The sequence below is a fragment of the Nelumbo lutea genome, chromosome 4 (genome assembly GCF_056320005.1).
Source record: "Nelumbo lutea isolate HS-2025 chromosome 4, American lotus-T2T, whole genome shotgun sequence".
In the NCBI taxonomy this organism is placed as follows: Eukaryota; Viridiplantae; Streptophyta; class Magnoliopsida; order Proteales; family Nelumbonaceae; genus Nelumbo; species Nelumbo lutea.
Genome location: NC_142687.1, coordinates 47026391 through 47048280, shown reverse-complemented (window position 1 = coordinate 47048280; position 21890 = coordinate 47026391). Strand labels below are relative to the sequence as shown.

At 36.1% G+C, this 21890-nt stretch overlaps 1 protein-coding gene across 1 annotated transcript in view; it reads left to right on the top strand.

Moving 5' to 3' along the window:
* LOC148855600 (proteasome subunit alpha type-2-B) overlaps positions 1 to 10286 on the top strand; it is a 29321-nt gene extending 19035 nt beyond the window's left edge. The window contains exons 7-11 of the mRNA XM_088983582.1: positions 2709 to 2778; positions 3603 to 3692; positions 6932 to 6990; positions 7625 to 7690; positions 10016 to 10286. Coding sequence (XP_088839708.1) covers positions 2709 to 2778; positions 3603 to 3692; positions 6932 to 6990; positions 7625 to 7690; positions 10016 to 10064 — 334 coding nt within the window. The 3' untranslated portion in view covers positions 10065 to 10286. The remainder of the gene's footprint in view (positions 1 to 2708; positions 2779 to 3602; positions 3693 to 6931; positions 6991 to 7624; positions 7691 to 10015) is intronic.
* Positions 10287 to 21890: the final 11604 nt, after the last annotated feature.

The window sequence follows — 21890 nt, the reverse complement described above, 5'->3', positions numbered from 1 at the left end:
TGGGAGTGCTTCTTTTAAGTGCTTATTGGGCTTATTGCTTGTTAGATTCCAAAAGAACCCGAGAGAGCTTGTTCGGATGTCTAGTAAAGAATGCACAAAACAATATTTTTCCACCCCAAAAGCCCTTTTTGAAAGTGTGAGAAATTTTGGGCTTATTCTTTAATATGTTTTGGAGAAGCGGTTTTATAAAGAAAAGGCCCGTTTAAAATTTAGTACCAAACACACAAAAGCTGCTGATTTACTAAGCACTTATTAAAGCCTATTTAGAAACAACAATAAGCACTCTCAGACACTGCCTCTGGTTTATTGAAAAAAAACTGCCATTGTTCTGGTTGGTATGAAGTGCAAAATGTCTGGGGAAGTGTGGAAATATTAGAATAGCCAGTTAAGGCTACAGTCATTGATGTTGGATCACTATGATCCAAGGTGACCTAAGAAGGTGTTGATTAGCTAGAATAGAGTTTAGAGAAGGTTTAGGGGCTAAAGGAAGATATCATTTGCATTAGTAAGGGTATTAACTGTAGAGGTTTAATTGCATGAATTGCAAATTTGCCCCAAGATGGTGAAAAACTTCAAATTGAGGAAAATAGGTCTATGATTGAAGATTTTTAATAAAGTTTTTGAGTAGCTTTGGCATAGATAGCTGTAGTAGGCAACCGTGTTTGGTAGGACATGGAAACATCCTCTACCCTTACCATATATCTTAAGAACTTGAAATGAACTCAATTGATTCTAAACAGATAGGTGTAGAGATGCTCTAATCGAAGTCATCACCATAAGAGCGATCCATTGGGTGAAAGAGGCACGCTTGATAAGAAGGTGGAAGGAAGTGGCTAATTCTACTCCTAGTAAGCCTTTCTTGAGGCCCCTTGGTCTCCTCATCAGTGGTTTGATTAAGCTGAACTTCGGCGGTAGTAGTGAAGGAAATCCGGGCCCCTCAGGAATTGGAGGTGTCGGAAATTCTTTGAGGGCTGAATTTCTAGCTGCTTTGGAAGAGGTCAAAAGGCCAAGGAGATGAATATTTGAAAGCTGATAATTGAAGGGGATTCAAAGTTGGTTATAATCTTCCTTCAAAATGAAGAGGATCTCAGTTGGTGGGACTACATTAATGAAAAAAGAAGGTTTACGTGGTTAACACAGGGAATGGAAGTGAATCTGATTTGAGTGAAAAGAGATGCTAACTGATTTGCTGATGCTTTGACCAAACAAGGGGTGGGAGGAGGTCAATTATTTTGGGATATGTCATAACCTTTTGAAATTGATTGGGGAGAGTTAAGAGAGTTTATCTCTCCCTTCTCTTTGTACTTCCTTAATTTATTTAATGAATACTTTTCACTTATTTTTTATCAAAGAAAAACTTTGTTGATTCATAACTCCATGTTTCTGCACTTTACAGCCACGTACACTGTTTTTTGCACTTTACATGCCACTAATGTTAGAAAACTAAGTAATTCCTAGACATCTTAGCCAATGGCTATGGAATTTTAAACACAAACTGAATATGACTATACATATCAAATTCTGAGCCTGACCGTACAGAAATTAGTAAATTGATCAGCCCTGCTATCTAAAAGTATAAAAATATATAAAAAATTAGAAAACTGATCAACTTAACCAATGACTTTGGCTCCTGCATCATTATTCTTGTTGTGTACTGAGCTTCTCAGAGCCAGTGGGGGTAAAGGAATTCTCTTAGAGATGAACTGTTAACTAGTGCTTAGGTTGTCTTTCTCTTTAGGATAGAGGTGGTTATTGATAGAAGGGAACTGCCAAATGGTAATAAAATGGATGTCTTGAAATGTGAAGCTCCATGGCCTTTTGGATTTGCCATTAGAGAAGCAAAGGCACAAACTACTTTCTTGAACAGCTCATTTAGATGGGTTCCTATTATTTGCCAATGCTTTATCTGATACCTTCGCTAGTGCCAGTAGGGATATCAGATCTGATTTGGGGGGGGGGGGCTCCAGGTCCTTCTATTGATCAATTAATTTGGTAGTATTTTTCACTGGTCTTCCCTTCTTTGTTCAGCTTTTGGCTATTGTGCACTTGCTGTTTTTGTTGCTTTGCTATTAGGAATCACTGGTAATTGAGTTCTCCACCTCGTCTTAAAAGAAAAATGAGTGCTCGGATCAAAATCATTGCTATTTGTGTAAAACATTGAGTACACACTAGAGATAAGTTCCAGCATTTTCTAATAATGATTTTGCTGAGGTTACAGAAGCTACAGAGGTGTGGTATTACCGGCCTATTTGGGTCTAGTTGGTAAGGTGATACTTTGAGGGACATGGTGTAGTTGCTTTTTAGAGGGCTTTGCCTTGCACATTCCCTTGGATATGATAGATTTGAGATGAGTGACTTGTATATTGTTGTGGGTTGGATGAGAGAGGGGATTGATGGCCTTTGGCTTATTGCCACTGTGTCTGAGAGTCGAGATGATTAGCTGCCAATGTGAACATCATTTTTGCTGGATTAGAAGATAGGGTCCATGCTTCATAGTTGGATTCATAGTGTCTATTCTTGTTATGGGTGAATGAGGGAATTATGTTGGACAGTTCTACTTGCTTCTTTCCTTGTTTGCTCTGCTTTGTACTTGATCTTTGATTTCCTTTAATAAATTGTTATATCATTACTGCTAAACAAGTTTCAGTAATATCTATAACTATATTTTTGGAATGCTATTCATTTAGTTATTTTCTTTGTTATGCCAGTGGTGTAAGGCCATTTGGAGTTTCACTTCTGGTTGCTGGATTTGATGACGATGGTCCCCAACTGTATCAGGTACTTTTTTCAAACTCTCTGACTTGGTAACATTTTATCTTTTTCTAGCATGAATATATATATGGGTTCTATGAATTTATTTTTAATCTTCTTTTTCTTCCTTGCTTTCCATTTGGTACTAGAAGGTTTTTCTTCCTTCCCATGGCTTTGGTTCAAGTTTGATAAAGAATGGCTTTGGTTCAAGTATCCTTATATTTACACATTTTTTGGTATAGGCATATCATGGACACCATTTTCCTCACTGTACCATTTTTGTTGATTGGCCAATTTCAACTCAGAGCTTCAATGTGAAAACTACGAAACATCAGATGTTTAATGTAAATGAAATCTTAGGTTTCTTTAGTTAAGGAAGTAGCCAATAGACCTGATTTATACTTGGGGACTGATCTAGGAGTCAGGTAATAGTTTTATTAGGGAACCTTGTATATTGGGGAGCTATTTCTGGACTAGCAACTTCCCTGCCTTTTTCCTTCCTTGGTACCTCTCTTTTTACTTATTTTAAATAGAAATTGTCTTAATCTGTTAGAAGTAATGCAGGGGATAAGTTATCTTGCCTAAGAAATACAAGTCATAAACAGAAAACAGAAAAAGAAGGTTAGAACCGGCTATCCAAAAAATGTTAGGGCCAGTTACCCATAAAAATGTTAGAACTAGCCTCTTTTCTTTCATGTTTTTTTATACGCTTATTTTTAGATTTGATATGTTTATCAGATAGCTTTATTAGTCATTGGTCATTACTTCAGTTGTTAATGCCTGCAACCTTGACATACTCACAAAGATATGAATTTTACAGTTTGCTTATGTTTTTTTTAATTTTTCTCCAGGTGGATCCATCTGGTTCATACTTCTCATGGAAGGCTTCGGCAATGGGAAAGAATGTCTCCAATGCAAAGACATTTCTTGAGAAGAGGTACCTTTATACTTCAAAATAGATATGGGATGCCATCAACATTCTGAGCACAGTAGTTTAGGTGGCTCCTCTATTCTTGGTTTGAGTTTGTGCTATTATGTTCCATAAAAAATTACGAAGGTCGATCAACCCTTCTACTTAAATTGATAGAGTATTCTTCATGCATTAATGCAGTCAATTTAGTAAGCCAAAATGGATACTTTGAGGTTGCAGTTTTTCTTTGCTATTTAGCTTTTACATAATCAACAATGTCATCATCATCATCCCAACTATATGGGGTTGGCTACATGAATCCTGTTTTGCCAATTTGTTTTATTTAATGCCATATTCACTGTTAAATTATTAGTGCTTAAATCATTTCTTATTACTTGTACTCATGTCCTTTGTCTATCCCTAGCTCTTGTAGCCCCTTCAACTTGTGACAAATCAATTCTTCTAAGTTCTAACTGGTACTGTTTATGGTCCTCTATGCATCATGATTTAACATAAGTTGGTGACAATATTTCTATGGCATTTCCATTTCCATGGGTAGTGACACGAAATTTTACCGGAATTGCCGTATTCCTCAATGAACACTATCAGCACTTTGTGGAGTACAGTAGATAGTTTCCGCGACATATTTCCATTTCCACTTCCATGGCTAGCAATGTAAAACTTTACTGGAATTGACATATTCCCCAGTGAACACTTCCAACACAGCACTATAAGGAGATAGTTTTATAACATAAGTTGGTGACTATATTGGAGATATGTGGAGTAACAATGTTATTGCTTGCCTAACTTACATGATTACCACTTTGAGCAGCTCAATATACATTTAAAACATGAAGTTAAACATTAGTTTTTTTGTGTATTATATAAAATTTGGTTGATCTATTACTACCACTTACATTTTTTTTGAGTTTAGATTTTTCATTAACTCATTCTATTATAAAGTTCTGAATCTTAAGGTTTATAGGACCACTTCAAAACATATTCTTTTTTCTATTACCTTACTTTCTCTCATTTTATGACTTGCTGGAGCTACTCCTAGGTTCTTATGGATGACTTCACTCCTAATCCTATCCTTTCTAGTTTTTACACTCATCCACCTTAGCATTCACATTTCTGCCACACTCATTTTCCTTTTAATCTAGATGAACCACTCCATTTTGCCCATCCTGCTCAAAATCTGTAAGCGACGTCTTTAATCTCTCCCTTGTTATGAATTGTTGAACCAAGGTACTAGAATTGTTCACATTGAGTTATTTTTTGGTTTTCAGTCCCAAGTGTGTCCTGATTTGCGCTCCTGTAATTACTAAACTCGCATGTCATATACTCTGTTTTAGTCTTGCCTATTTTAAAATTATGTCATCCGTAAACAACATGCATCATGGAACATTTTCTTGAATATGCTTAGTCAATTCATCTATGATCAGTGCAATATAGGTAAGGGCTAAGTGCTGAACCTTGATAAAGACCCGTCGTAATTGTAAAATCTGAAGTCTCTTCCACCGGTGTTCCTAACATTGATTATTACCCCCTCATACATATCCTTAATGGGGTCTGTTTACTTATTTCTAACCCCTTTATTTTCCAAAACTCACCATATTATCTCTCTAGCAACTCTATCATATGTCTTTTCTAGATAAATGAACACCATATGATGATCTTTCTTCTTCTTTTTGAACTTTTTATCAATTGTCTCAAAGAAATATAGCTCCATGGTTGATCTCCCTGGCATAAAGTGAAATTGGTTCATTGATACATTAGTTTCAAGTGGTAATCTTTGTTCAATTGTTCTCTCCCAAAGTTTCATAGTGTTGCTCGTGAGTTTAATCCCCCTATAGTTATTACCACTTTGCATATCACCTTTGTTCTTAAGTATAGGCTCTATATTGCTATTTCTCAAATCATTAGTCATATTCTTTTTTTTTCACCATCTTATTAAATAGCTTATTCATCTATAACAAGCCCACCTCTCCCATACCTTTCCACACTTCTATTGGAATCCCACGAGTCCTAATGTCTTTTCCTTCTTCATCTTATTTAATGTCTCTTTTACTTTAGTAGGTCTAATTCTTTGAAGGGTAAAAGACTTATACCTCCCCTGAGTTTTACATTAAATACTGAGATCTCCCCTTTCTTTTCAAAATGGACTAATACCTCCCCTAGTGTGTGATGCCATCAGACACAAACCTCCCCTTCGTTAAAATCCAATTGCATATAACCTCTTGTGTGGTTAAATATTTTCAAAAACCCAATATTATCCTTTTAATTGCCACTAATATGTTTATAAAGTCGTTGGACAAATACCTCCCCTCACAAACGTTTTTCCCATTATCTTGCTAATACTGGTTATCTGTAAAGCAATGACTGTTTTTCAGGGATATTGGCTAATGGGTTTTTGTCATTATCTTAGCTGGTTTTCAGTTTTGTGGAGGCTCATCATAAAACTATACTGGCAACTTAATATTTCAGCATTTAGGATTTTAATTAGTTAGCGTGGAAAGACAAGTTCCATTTTTTCTTTTTCTCCTATTGTGGTTTCATGTGATCAGGAGCTAAACGATATTCAAGTTCCATTCTTTCTTTTTCTCCTATTGTGGAAAGATATTCAATTCATTCATTGAAATGAAAACAAGTTGTTCCAATGTAGCTATCCAAATCCGATGCGTAGTGACAGGTGACATGCATAGGCGGTTGAGAAATGTAGTGATGACACTGATCAGCACCACAAAATCAAAGTCTGAGCCATTTCAAGAGGACTTGGAGCTCCGTCCTTGAAGGCCAGAATAGAATTTTATTGTTCTTGCACAAGGTTCTTTTAATGATAATGGATGCAGCAGTGATGGTGGCAGTTACTATTGGTCCAAGGTTGAAGATGATCAAAGAGTCTCATGTATAATACTATAATTTGATTATACTGTAAGGGTATATTAGACATTTAGACTTGTCCATTAGAAACAACCATTAATTCTTTTGATAGGGGAGGTTTTGGTCCATTTTAAAAGTAGAGGGGTCTTAGTACTTGGTGTACATGTCAAGGGAAGTTTTAGTCTTTTACCCTTCTTTGAAGGTACATGTTATTTTTAACACTACTAGTATTGCTAGATTTCCATCTTTCAAAACAGAACCTGCAATTTCTTTCATCTAGACTTGAGTATTGTGCATTGGCTTATTTTTGTCCTTATTATGGAACTTTTTGTCCTTTTGTCGGTAGAAAAACAATGTTAATTAAAATTTCCTTTCTACTGTAGGTACACTGATGATATGGAGTTAGATGATGCGGTTCACACGGCTATTTTGACACTAAAAGAAGGGTATATTTAATTTTTTGTTTTACAGATAACAGCGTATGTGATTATCAGTTGGGAAGGGCTGTTGCTGTATATGTACTATATATATTTTGTAGACATGCATAAGAGAAGAGCTGATTGTACAAGTTCCACTTGGTAGATGTAGGCCACATAGTGATCCCATTGCATTAACCATTGCTCAGCTCTTATGAGTGAAGTTATTTTATTTGGTTAGTTGGGATACATGCCCTACTCATTTTGAGTAGAGCCATCCCCAAATTAATTAAGTTTTGTGTCCATTAATATTGTTTCATAATTTCTGTATACTGTGGCTAGTAGGGGATAATTGCCTATAGGTTAGGTAGCTCTTTTTACTATTGGTAATGCTTGACCTAACATTGAAAAAGAAAACATATCTTAGACTTTTTCTAGAAGATAATCCATTGGATATGAATAAGTTCTTAACTGTGAATGGCTTCTTTTAAATCTTCCCAATATTTGTACCTTTGCATGAAATTTTGTTAATCATTGAAAAAAAGGAAGGAATAAGGAATAAAAAGAAAATCATGAATGTTTTTTTTCCTTGCTGCTCTTGTTTCTTTCTTCTGCTTGAAGCCTAATTCCATTCCTACTGATGACTTGTTCTGCATGTTTGTAGGTTTGAAGGACAGATTTCTGGTAAAAATATTGAGATTGGGATAATTGGCACTGACAGAAACTTCAGGCAAGTCTTTTAGTTCCTTTGACGTGGTTATAGAATGTCCGTTCTTGTTGAAATTTTCTGTACTGAACTTCATTCAAGGGCATTAAATCCCATGCGATCAACAAATGCCCTCCTTTTTGATCAATTAACAGATCAACCGGAATTTTTAAAGTAAATAAAATAAGAGCTAGCTGCTTAAAACTGGCTTATGATTATACCTGATGGTAACTAATGTATCTCAAAAGATAGTGTTGCCCTCCCCGGCTCCTCCATGGGAGACCCCAATACAGGTCATCCCTATTATTTCCTCTTGCTAAAGAATCAGATGTAGAGTTTGCTGATCTGAATGAGGTTCATATTAGATGTCAAAGTCTGGCTGCCTCTAGCATGTAAATATACTTTAAAATGCTTGTTTGTCTCCCTTTCCAGCTTTCCCCTACTATTTTGATGAAATTATTAGCTCTGATTTGTGACAGCGGACAACTTTTACTTGGGTAAAAGTAAAACATCCTATGGTAGTTTATAGACACAATCTGGTATTTCATAAGTGAATTAGCTAAACAAGGAACACTGGTTATAGAGAATAATTACGAGTTAAAGAGGCAAGGCATTCACTTTTCTTTCCGGGGGGGGGGTCTGAATAGTTGGGTGATTGCCTATTGGGACACAGATTGGGGACTGGGCAGGGTTTGCATAAGCCCCACTTGCCATATCATGAAGCCTGCAGTTAGTGTTGTTTTCATCCCATGTCTCACACAACTAGGGAGATGCCTAGACTATTGCAAATGTTTGTATGCAGTTTCTTTATTTTTATTACATTAAGCCATTAAGACCCTGTTCGTTTGCCACTTTCTTGAGGTGGGAAAGTTGACTGGGAAAGTTGACAACTTTCCCATGTTCTCTTGCAAATGTTTGTAGGACCCATGGAAAAGATACATTCCCCTGGGTAAATAATTTGACCATTTACTTGGGAAAATGAAAATCTTACCCACCTCAGAGGTGGGTAAGTTACTTTTCCATTGTGGAGAGCAATAGACCAACTTTAATCAGACAAAAATACCCCTAAAGGATTACCAAGTTGCAATAATCTCTTTTTTGCTCATTAATGAACACTCAGCTAGTCTATTATGTGGCTGAAACTTAAAGAAACAAAAATTGTTATGACATAGTTGCAAGCATAATGATTATAATCCTTCAGGATTATTGATTTATTGGATAAGGTTTTATTTAAAATTGGCAATAGAAGAAAAAAATGGTCATCTTACCTAGGAAAATTGGTGAGGTGAAAGAGCATGGGTAAGTTGGGGTGTCTCATTTATCTGAGTAAATTTCAACAGAAAGAACAGAGATCAGATTTTGGTCCTCACAGAGCGTGCCTCACACCAACCTCACAACACAAATCATCCGTCCGTTGAGAACATCTCCCATACTTGATATTATCATTCATGGGAAGATGTTTCCAATGCATGGCTGCGATGCACTGTGAGGATGGTGTTAGGCATGCTCTGTGAGGAGCAGATCCAAACTCAAAAGAACTTGGGTAAATAAACTTGCCTAAGTAAATTTTATCTGCGGGAAACACTTACCTGGGTAAATTAATTTACCCAAGGTAAGAAAGGTAGTGGCCTAACTATTACTAACGGAATAAAATGCACTAAATATTTGAAGAAATTGTGCTATGCTAGAAGTGCTCCTCTTATGTAAATAAATTGTCATATTTATGATTATGTTCTGTATCTTTTTTTGGCTGTGGATGGAGCTTGTGTTGGAGTTGTTCTCAGCCCATCTTCTTGAGGGAAAGTATGGGGAACTGCCCCTTTATGAATGAACTGGACATAACTCATCCAGGGAGGGAAGAGAAGGGGCTTCGTCTTGAGCTATACTTTCTGGCCTCACTTATAAAAATATTATGGTCTGCATCTTAATAGATTTTATTATGCTTTTTTCTCCCGCTAAAAAGAAATGATTCTATTATGGTGGCGATATCATATATAGAAATTTTATTGAAGTGTAAGATAAAAGATAGCACCCCAAGAATCCAGGCATTGGGACATGTTCAGCATGAAGCTGACGGTCGAATACAGAAAAGAAAAGCAATGCAATGCTTAAAGTCATCCGAGATGGTTTATTTGAATGAACTCCGGCTGTTTTTGTTATCTGAGAGATTAATAGAACCTAGAAATTAAAATTCCACTTCTTTTACCAAAAAATAGAAGCATAATGCGGACAGTGTATTACAAGTTCATTTCACTTTTGAGCATTGATTCTATTCGTCTCATGAATATCTTGCATCAACTGTATTTCTTTGCTGAGGGAAGACTGATATTTCTAGGTGGTTTGTTTCAGAGTACTGACCCCGGCTGAAATTGATGATTACTTGGCTGAAGTGGAGTAGTTCGTTTCCTCTACATGCTAGTTGCTAGGTTAAAATTTGCTTCACCGGTGCCAGTTTTAATGTTTTGCGTTTTCCAAGGATTCGAAATTCTCTATATAACTGATTCTGCAATTTGAATTTATTGTATTTTTCAATTTTTATTTTCCATCAGTGTCACCAAAAAGGTAAACTGAATAGGCTTAAATGGTAGGGAACGGATGGCAGAATCTTTTTTGCTTTGAACTGTGTGCCTGTTCTCAATTTGTTTCCCTTCCAAGGGGAAATGGGATGGTTGAAATCGGTTATGCGTCCACATGATTTTACAATATTCCTTTTCCGAAGGTGATCATGCATGCTGGTTAGAACTGAGCTCCAAGAAAGCAGTCGAGCAAACTTTCTCGATGATGTGGGTGTTTTACAACATTAGGGTTTTATTTTCATTCGTTTATCCAAGTCCTAACATAGATAATGGATTGATTGATGTTTGAATTTCAAATTTTACCAAGTCCTAATATTATTAGGTTTTCAATGAGGTGGCCTCTGGCCCTGAAGCCAAGTTCAATGGCTCCAAGTATAGACCTCTCCACCATTTCTAGAGTTTCCAAATGACAGTTGAATGAACTGATGGTCAAGTGGCAAACATCTTTTGGGCTGAATCTTACTCTATTAAAGGGAGCCAGCGGTAAGAGGACGAGAGCCCTTTTGGACCCATACATGCAGCCATGTGTTGAGTTTCTGCTTTTCTGAATTTACTGGTATACAAATCACGAAATGAAATCAAACTGGTGCAGGTTTAGGATGCTAATTGACACGGGTGCATTTTTGGTAAATGTCAATACAAAAATCAGGGGTAAGAATGAAACATGAAACATTGTGAACCAGGTGAAAAATATGAATGGATTTAGTTGCTTGTGCTTTGTACGAGTCCTTTATGAAGAATAGTCAGCCAGGAGTGGACGTTGGGAAAGGCAACTGCTTTCTCCTCTCATTGGTAAGTTGGTGGTTCAACCATCCGGGTCAAACGAGTTTAGTTATAAGTCAAATAATAAAAATATAAAGTGGATAAATAAAAAATATAAAATGAGAATTAGGGTAAATTTTTTTGAAGGACTTCCTAAGTTTTAGGAAATTGATTAATTTTACCCTTGTTTAGGTATTTTCAAGTTTTCTGATAATTGGCTAAACCCTGCACTGTTAGTGTTTTATCAATCTGATCAATATGACATCACATGATGTATAGATATATATATTTTTTAAATCCAATATAATCCTTTTATGGTTGATTTTGCCTTCCATTTTTCTTCAAAATTTCAACATCTACCTTGTGGATAAAAACACATCATTCAGCATTTATTACGTTGAAGGTCAAAAACACATGGCCATGGCCATGGAGCTAAAGCTATGATGACATCCTTAAAATCTAATTTTTGGTTGGGAGATGGTCCCTCCTGTTCACCTATTTAGAGGACTTTGGAGCAACCAAAAAGGGAGATGATTCCATTTAGTTTTTGGGTTGTAGATGGTTTCGTTGGACATCTTTATCTATTGGAAAGCTTTTCCAATGGAGAAAATTTCTATGAGAAGATCAGCAAGGTGTTATTCAAATGTTGCATGCTTATTGAAGTGTTTCATTTTGAAAATTAAAAAAAAAATGATTGGTAAAATAATCTTTTTCATATCTATATTAAAAGATACTAGTGATAGGGGAGCATTTAGTCAATTGTTAGAAAACTTAGGGCTACTAACATCAATTTCTAAACAATAGGGGTGAATAAGTCAGTTTCCTAAAACTTAGGGGCATTTTAAGAGATTTTCCCTTATTAATATATTATTATTAGTGACAACAATACTTAGCTGCTTTTGTAGAAAAGTTGTCTTTAATATCATGTATTCATCAAAATAATGTGTGATAAATGAGAACTATTGTTATTGACTATGGAAATGGCTAAAAATACAAAAAAAAGAAAAAAGAAAAAAAGGGAATTAATATCTAACTTTTAACCAATTGATTAGGTCAAACAAATGGCAAGCGACGGTTCTAATGAACAAATGGCAAGAAGAAGAAGATGAACAGTGTTTTCCCTTTATTGATATTACTTTTAAAAAGTTAAGCTATTTTTGATTTTTTTTAAATATATTACTTTTATTGATATTAAACCCCAAAAGTTGCCCTTATATGCTAAAAACCCAAAGATCTATTTAAAATAAACACTAGTAAGGCCTCCTGTGATGTATAAACTTTGTTAAATGAAATTGAAGCAACACTCTAATAAGTTTTTATTTTCATCATTAATAAGAAAATCCTCATTTATCATACTTATTTCTTATTTAATACAATGAATATATAATATCATGGGCATGTTAATTTTGTATATATGTTGATTATGTAGATTTTATAAGTTTTTTTTTTGTGTATATTAGTTTTGTTAGTTATGCATGTTAGGCCATGTTTGTGAGTGCTTATGTTAAAATAAGTGCTTAAAAACAAGTTCTTATTCGAATAAGCACTTATTTGCATTTGGCAACTAGCTTTTTCAAGTTATTAATTAAAAAAAATAAGCACTTATTTTATATTGGGCATTTGGTGGTCTTTTTCTCCAACAAGCACTTAGCACTTGTGACTCTTTTGCCCATTTTTTCTTCAAATTTTGAAAACATTCAATCCAAAGTGAATGAATAAAATTACTTTGATAGAAGTGAGTTCGCAAAAGTGCTTTCATAAAAGTACTTTGATAAAGTGTTGGCATAAAAGTGTTTTCACAAAAGTGAAAGTACTTTTATAAAAGTGCTTTTGTAAAAGTGATTTTATAAAAGTGCTCTTGTAACAGTGCTTTCATGCAAGGTTCAAGGTATTGACACGTATCGGTCCGTATAGATGATATGTATCATTCCAGTATCCCTCCAGTATGCCCTTATAGTGGGTGTATCGTGGGTCTGACCGGTTCAGGGGGTGGAGGAGCCCAAAACCGGTTTTAGAAAAAAATAAAAAAAAGTAAACAAAAAATAGTATCGATTCGCTCGATATGCCCCTATCGGCGTATCAATATTTTAAACCTTACTTTCATGTAAAAGTACTTTCATAAAAATGCTTTCATGTCAAAGTACTATCATAAAAGTGCTTTCGTAAAAGTTCTTTTATAAGAGCACTTTTATAAAAATGCTTTTTGTAAAAGTACTTTACTTTCACAGAAGTAACAATGTTGTTGCTAAACGTAACAATATTGAAAGGGTATAGGTGTATTCTAAAAATGTACTGGGAGCAATTTTGGGAGAAAAAAAAAAATGAATAACTGCTTATTGTATGATCACTTAAAAAAAGTTAGAAATTTAGGCTTAAAAAATAAGCCATTATTTTTAAAATAACCACTTATTCCTCAAACACCAATAAGTGCATGTGGTCATAGCCCAAATAAGTACTTTTTTGGAATAAACACTTATTTTTAACCACTCCTAAAGATAGCCTTAGTATATATGTTAGTTACATTACTTTTCTAAGTTTTTTTTTCCCCTAGTCTCCAGACCCAAAGTAGTTCAGGAGGCAAGGTGACATGATCTTTGACTTGCTGATTATTATTTGACTTTTACTTGTGGATTATGTCACAAATAAGGTATAATTAATACATCACCAATTAATAGTGGGTTCAATTGGTAATTTTGTAGCTGAGCCTTGGGATCAAATCCCGCTGCCACCAAGTGGGGCAAACTATCATAAACCAAAAAAAAAAAAAGAAAAAAGAAAAAAAGGGAAAAATATAAAAATATCCATACAAGTTTTGTTAAATGAATTAAATTGAACCAGATAGGTTTTTCATTTGCATCATTAATAAAAAAATGGGAAAATTCCAGATTAGTACCCTGTACTTTGGGTCTAATGCCTCTTTGGTCCCGAATTTTAAAATGCGAAAAATTTAGTATCTGAATTTTCAAAATGTGCCAATCTAATACTTGCCATTAACCAACCCGTTAACCAGCCGTTAAGTGCCATTTGAAAAGACACATATACCCTTTGAGTGTCATCTAATTCTCTTTATGAACCATCCAAACATTGACAAAAAATAAACAATCTCAAATCCTTGCCTCTTCTGTTAAGGAAAGTTGGGATCACCAGAATACCCACTGAAACGTAACCCCAACTTTCTTGAATAGAAGAAGCAAGGATTTGAGACTATTCATTTTTATCAACATGTGGATAGTTGAAAGAAAATTAAATGACACTCAAAGAGCATTTTTGTCTTTCAAATGACACTTAATGGTTGGTTAATGGATTGGTTAACGACAGGTACCAGATTGACACATTTTGAAAGTTCGGATACTGAATTATCAGTTTTAAAATTCAAGGACCAAAGTGGCACTAGGCTCAAAATACAGGATACTAATCGGAAATTTTCCCTAAGAAAATCCTCCTATACCATACTTATTTTTTATTTAATACTATGAATACATGATACCATGGGCATGTTAATCTCTTATGTAATTTTTTTCAATATTTGTCAGGTGTGCAAGTTTATGAGTTTTAGTTATGTTAGTTTTGCAGGAGTTCAGGAGGCAAAGCGACATGATCATCAACTTCCTTGCTGATTATTATATTGGCTTTTATTAGCAGATCATGTCACAAATGAGGTATAACATATCACCAACTGATGGTGGGCTCAATTGGTAACTTTGTAGTTGAGCCTTCGGATCGAATCCTGCTTTCACCACGGTTGGGGGTTATGCAAATAAGAGATGACCTATGTAACTCCAAGAAGCGAAAAAAAGTATAAAATATCCAGTTAAAATAAACACTAGGAAGGCCTCCTTTGATGTTTAGGCTTTGTCAAATGAAATTTGAGCAGTACTTTGATAGGTTTTTCATTTGCATCATTAATAAGAAAATCCTTATTTATCATACTTAATATTTAATTTGTTTAATATAATGGGTATGCTAATTTTTATGTAAATTTTTTATATATGTCAGTTATGTAAGTTTTTCTTGTTATATTAATTATGCGAGTTATGTATGTTAGTTACATTAGTTATATTCAAATTTTCATTTTTTTTTATTATCGAGGCATCAAGAAAGTTCCTCACTTTCTTTTAAAACGCTCAATAATGATCTTCTTTCTAGATTTCAACTAATCCATAATCCCTGGTGGCCTTCCACTTAGCAATGGGAATCAAGGGCAAGAGGAAGAAAAGGGAAAAAGACAGGTATATGTATATATAAATCTGTAACGGTGGACACAGTGAAGGCAAGTTTTAATGAACAGCTCAGACGAAATGCACAGTCTGAAGAACCCATCAGGAACTATAGCTATATGGATAAGAACACTCTCGATGGAAAGGCTCAGTTTGAATAATAGAGATTTAAACAGTGGGTTCGGTAGTTGTTTCTCCATAACCCAGTTAATATTTGTAATGTGAAGGCTTCTAGTTGTAGTGATATACAACTCTCGATGGAGAGAATACAGGGGATAAGGATAGAGAGAATACAAGTGATAAGAAACCCAGAAAGAACAGATCCATGTAGGACCGCATGAGAAGCTTGCTGGTGAGTTGGTGGAAGCGAGGAGAAGGTAAGGGCTTCGTGAAGATGTTAGCCAACTGATGTGCGGTGGGAAGATGCTGAATTGTAAGAGAGCATTGAAGAATGAGATGGTGGAGAAAATGGAAGTCTACCTCAACGTGGCGCATCCAAACATGGACGACTGGATGAGTGGCAAGGTGGGAGGATTTGGCAAGGCGACATTCAGGTCTCGTAAGAGAGATTGTAACCAGAGAAGCTCAGTAGTAGTGTTGGTAAGTGCTCGGAACTCGGCCTCTGTACTCGATCATGCAACAGTTGGCTGCTTCTTAGCACTCTAGCTGGCTAGCTGGTTAAATGGTCTCCCAAGAAAATTCAATACCCTCCAATTGATCATGCATGATCGTTAGGGCAACTGGCCCAATTGGCATTGGAAAAAGCTTCAAGACGTAACTGAGATGACAAGGAGAAGAATAGACCATATATACTCGATGGTGCTCTTCAGTTATCGGATAATTCGCTTGACCACAGTCCAATGGGCATCAATGGGAGCATGGAGAAACTGGCATACCTTGTTCACAATGAAAGATATGTTCGGTTTGGTGAAAGTAAGATATTGTAGAACACCGACAATACTTGGTAGCAGCATCCATGAGGGAATTTAAATATTTAACCCCTTCTAGATTGGCCCTTTTAAGAATCTCAGCGATGTATCTTCATCGAGTATGCAAGAGATCGACTAGCTGAATCACGATGGGCCTCAATGCCCAAGAAAAAAATGCAAGGACGACCCAAAATCCTTCAATTTAAAACAACGAGAGCGTGTTGCAATGAAAGAACCCACACAACTCGAGGAATAACCAATGAGGAGAATATGGTTGACAGAGATGAGCAAATAAACACAATCACCTTTCTTGGAATAGATAAAAAGAGACGGGCCACATTGCTAAAGGCAAAATAGTGCGCACCGTAGAAGGTTCTACGATTGGACTAAAAGTGTCGGAGAAATCCATATCCGAAAGTTGGGTGAAACCATAGGCTAGGTGACGGGCTTTGTATTGATCAATAGTCCCACCAGTCTAGTGCTTAATATATTATATATCCACTTCGATCCAACAATATACATATATTTGTTATAGGGAAGAAGCCACCACGTACAATATTTTTGTAGTGCATTGAATTCAGTGTCCATAGCATGGAACCAATGTTGGTGTTTAGCCACTTGGGAATAGGTGGAAAGCCAAACCTCTAAGGGAGAAACAACAACAGTAAGCCCAGTTGGCAGTGGATGATGAGTAGAGAGAGAAATGGTGGAGCACCCAGTCGCGATCTCATGGGCGGGGCAGGAATAACCGGTGTCAAATCTAGTAACTCTTGAATAGACCGATTATGAAGCACCAGAGGTTCTAAAGAATTTGATGATGCAAATGATGAGGAGTTGGTGGAGGAAGGTTGCACTTGTTCTAAGGAGATCATTGGTGGACCCGGAGTAGTGGGTGGTAGATAGATAGATAGGTTGAATGGTTTTTTGAGAATGTATTTGCTGCATTAACCCAAAAGTAGTGAGGGAGAGAAGCCAAGGCTAGTGTAGTGAGAGAGAGATATCTATATTCTCCTCCTCAGTCAGATTGGAATATCCTGATCTTGGCACCAAAAAAAGATGTTCCACATGTCTTTTGAATTTAAGAAAAACATAAAATACATCCAACTTGTGTACAATATGAAAGAGCCATGAAAACGTGGAATATACATCTATATACAAAACATAGTAATTAAATACATTATTAGAAGTTGTGGGGGATGGACCCCATACATTAGAATAAACTAAGTGTAATGGACCATCAATCTTTGTAATTGATTCAGACAAATGTAACCTATGGACTCTTTGCTAATTGATATGAACTACAAGAAGAGTTATTCTCCACTATCTAGATAAGACATGTTTAACTACTTTGTAAGCTACATGGCCGAACCTATGGTGCCATGTTGTAAGAGGAACTTTTTCACCAATGTAAGTTGCAACATCTTGAGTGCTTGGAGATAATGAAGTTGGAACTGGAAATTGAGGGAGTCCATCTTTATTGGGTCTTCTAAAGAAGAATTCTTCCCATATGATCCTTCAATAAGAAAAATATAGGGTGAAATTCAAACACTAAAGTTGTCGTCCTTAGTGAACTTGCTAACAAACAAAAGATTTTTTGTAATACTAGGGACATTATACGAGAATATCCAACATGATAAATTGGCAAACCTGTACCATTACCAGCTTTAACTTTCTCGGAGCCACCATATTCAGATATGGACCAAAGATTGTCAAGGTCAGACGTGGTGTGTTGCACTAGAATCTAGATGCCGGGCTGATTGAAGAAAGACGATGTGTCACTATGATATGCTACAGGATCAGAAAATGTTTGATCAAAGCACCACCTACATTTCTAGGCACCATGGCCTAGAATTTGCAAAGATAGCACACAAGGTTGGGATTATCACGGCCATGTCTTTGGTTGTCATAATGCTGGCCATGGCCTCGACCACCTCTGCCACAACCCCTACCAAAATTTGAGTTGGACCGAGAAGGTGGAGTTGAAGAAGTTGTTTTGGTGTTCGATGAGGCTATATTTGTAGAGGGCTGATCAGATGGACTAGATTGATCCTTGTGCTATGATTTGTGATTCAAAAGTTGACCAATAACATCATTAATACTTAACCTGTTCGAGTCAGATCGCTTGGTGATCATAGTTACTAGGGATTCATACTCTCTTCCGACTCCTCTGAGGATATATAGAACCATATCTCCCTTTGAAATTGGTTCGTCTACGACGGATAGATTATCTGCTATAGTTTTTTCTTTTTGCACGTATTCTAAAATAGAGAGTGCTTTCTTCCTTAGACTTTGGAGTTGGCGTCTAAGTTTCAAAACCATTGATGGAGAGTGAAACAAAAGAGACCTATAGTGCTTTCTAGACTTCCACTAAGGTTGTCATGCCCACTAATTGGCAAGTACTCCTTTTCTGAGTGAAGAAATAATCCAGCTAAGAATTGAACAAGCTGGTGCCAGGTATCATATTCTGGGTTGAGGATCTGCTGGGTCAACGATCTCTTCTTGTGGTGCCTCAATCTTTCCTTCCAGATGCCCATGAGTTTGTTAGTTCTAAGGATGGGAAGAAGTTGGGCCCTCTAGAGTAAGAAGTTGTCTCTGGTGAATTTGCTACATGGTCATTGGATATTCCAACATGTTGAGGATTAAATGAGGGCCTATGGCCACTCTGCCATCAATTACATGGAATAAGGATAAAGAATCCAAGTGATAAGAAACTGGAAAATACAAATCAATGTAGGACTCTTCTCATGCGGTATTGGTTACATGTCTAAGCTATCCTTAATAGGATAAAACATGTCCAGTTTGTGCTATGAACCCCATGGTGAATAGTGATCTGATGGGGGAAAAATCACAGTCTAAAACCAAACCACTTTAGATCCTAGAAACTAAGGGATTTGAATGAAAAAAACAAACAAAAAATGGGAGCAAGAAATGTAAAGATATAAAAGTGATAATAGGGGTGGGACCACAAACCCAAAGCAGGGTGGGACCAAACTGGAGAGGGTTGTATGAGGATCCGGTGACAATAAGTCAAAAAATAACCACTACTGGAGGGGAAACTATGGAGCAAAACAAAATATTGGGAAGATATGAATCTAAGGACATGGGTATACCTAAGAAAATTAATGGAGAGTCTGAAAGATAAAGGCTATGTTTTCAATGTGACTTGTAAGGAACAAATAACTCAGCTCGAATCTGCCTCTAGAAAAAAAATAGATTTCCTCTACCAGTAACCAATGGAGAGTTAGTTAGGAACAAAGGGTATAATCCTAGGAAAAAGATAGGAACAGATTCACGATGAGTAAGGATTGATTCCCAACTAACTACATTAATTAAAAAGCAACCATCAAAAATAAAAATAGAGTGGAGCGTGAGGCGAAGTAGAACACCTGAGTCAACCCTCCTACCATTACTGATACACCTCATATGTATTGTGAAGCTGATACACTGAAGGTTCAAGAAAAAAATCAACAACCAAATTCAAAAAAAAACCTTGTGGAAGAGAGCAATGAAGGTCAATATGGACTTTTTATGCAACAATGAAGATGAGAAGAGCACAGAATGAAAAAGATGCATGCATGCCAAAATTCTAGGGGAACTGGTGCTGGTCGAAATGATAACAGCCAAGATAGCCACTATGTGGAAGTTGAAGAAGAAAGTGGACATTCAAAGCACAGGTAATGGCTTCCTACTCATTACATTTGAATCTAAAATTGGTTACAAATATGTCATGGACAAGGGTCCATGGTTTGTGGGGGGTCGGTACCTAGTTATTATGAAATGGAAAATGGGATTTAATCCACTTACTTCTGCCATAGATGTGAAGCCAACATATGGGTGAGCCTACTGGGCCTTCTTATTGAGTGCTGGAGTCTAGAAAGGCTCAACAATGTTATTAGGCAAGTTGGGCCTGTTATAATAAAAAGAGATATAGAATTCTTTTTCCATGCGTACATGTCACTGTGAACTTAAAAAGACCATTAATTCTAGAGATTCCTATAACTGTGGGAGGGATGGAACATATCATTAATGTCATGTTTGAGAATATTAATGAACTCTGTGTTGGGTGTGGTTATCTGGGGAACAAATCTTTCTATTGCCCCCACTATCATAGGTGAGGGCTGGACTGAGATGAAAAAGAGGTAAAAATACACAACCAAGAGGCCTAAGTTCAATAAAACTTTAGAGCTGAGGAAGGATGGAAACAGGTAAAAAAATTCATGGATGAAAGACAGGAAGGAAGACATTGTGGCCAAGGCCAAAATTAAAATGATACGACTAGGTTGTACATCATCCCTTGTCCCTCTTCACCTTGAGCTCCATTGGGTGGCAAAGAACCATTCCAGTGATGCGGGTGAAATGGAACACTCAAACCCCAATGAGGTAAAGGGTTTAGAAAAGGTTAACATCGAGGACAAAGTGGAAAATGAAAACGTGGAGGGAAATGAAGGTGATGATAGGATAAAGGATATTGAGGATGGTGATGAGGAATTTGGGGGGGATGGTAAGGAAATAGTGGCTTTACTTGACCAACAATGGGAAACCCAAAATGATAAAAAGAATAAGAATGACTCACTTGTATCCTCCTCCCTAAGAGCCCAAATTATTGACCAACGAAACAAGGGAAAGGAAATTGCATATATGGATGAAATGTGCCCAAACTATATGGCTGAAGCAATTAGCAAAAACTAAACTACTGTCAATGGAATGTTAGAGGGGCAAGATGACCTAAACAACAATGGCAAGTTGCTGAGATAGATAGATAGACTAAAAAAACCAGAAATAGTTGCTTTGTTTGAAACTAGAGTTCAGAACTTTGATGTTGGTCGATTTGCTAGCAAGTTACTTTTTGATGAATGGTTTGTAGTGCACCCTATGGGCTTTGGAACAGTGATTTATGTAATCTTGATATTATATATTCCAATGAGAAAATGATCTATTGTTTAGTTTCTGATTGTGAATCCAACATTTTATGGCCGTAAACCTTTGTTTGTGCTCCACCAAACAACGAGAATCAAGGCCACACATGGAAAATAATAAGAGAAATTGCTAATTCAAACAAACTACCATGGTTGGTAATTGGGGATTTCAATGCAATAAGAACCCCATTAGATAAATGTGGTGGCCGACCAACTAACCTAAATAATATAAAAGGATTCAATAATCTTATTGATGATTGTAACTTGCTGGAGCTAGAAACAAAAGGCTCCAAGTACACATGGAGAAACTACCGCATCTTCGAAAAAATTGATAGAACACTGGTTAACAATGAATGGTTGATAAACTACCCGCATGCTAACACTGAGAATTTGCCATTTTTGTGCTCGGACCACACCCCATGCTAGCATGTACGCTTATGTAAAAAAAATGATTTGAAATGATGTAGGGAAATAACCTTGAGTTAGAACAAAAAACTGAAAAATCTTGGAGATAGAGAGACATAGGGTCTAAGGGACAACAATTTATAAAGAAAAGGAACCACACAGTGAAAGAAATTAGAACATGGAACAAACATAAATTTGGCAACCTATTGGAAAGGAAAAAAAGGAAATTATAAAAAAGGAAATTTTATATTATTATTATTATTGTTATTATTATTATTATTATTATTATTATTATTATTATTATTATTATTATTATTATTATTATTATATTATGTATGTATGTATGTAGCTATTCGAGCCAGCTTGCGAGCTTCACAAACTGAGTTTTATTAGGCTCGAGCTTGGCTTGATTAATAAAT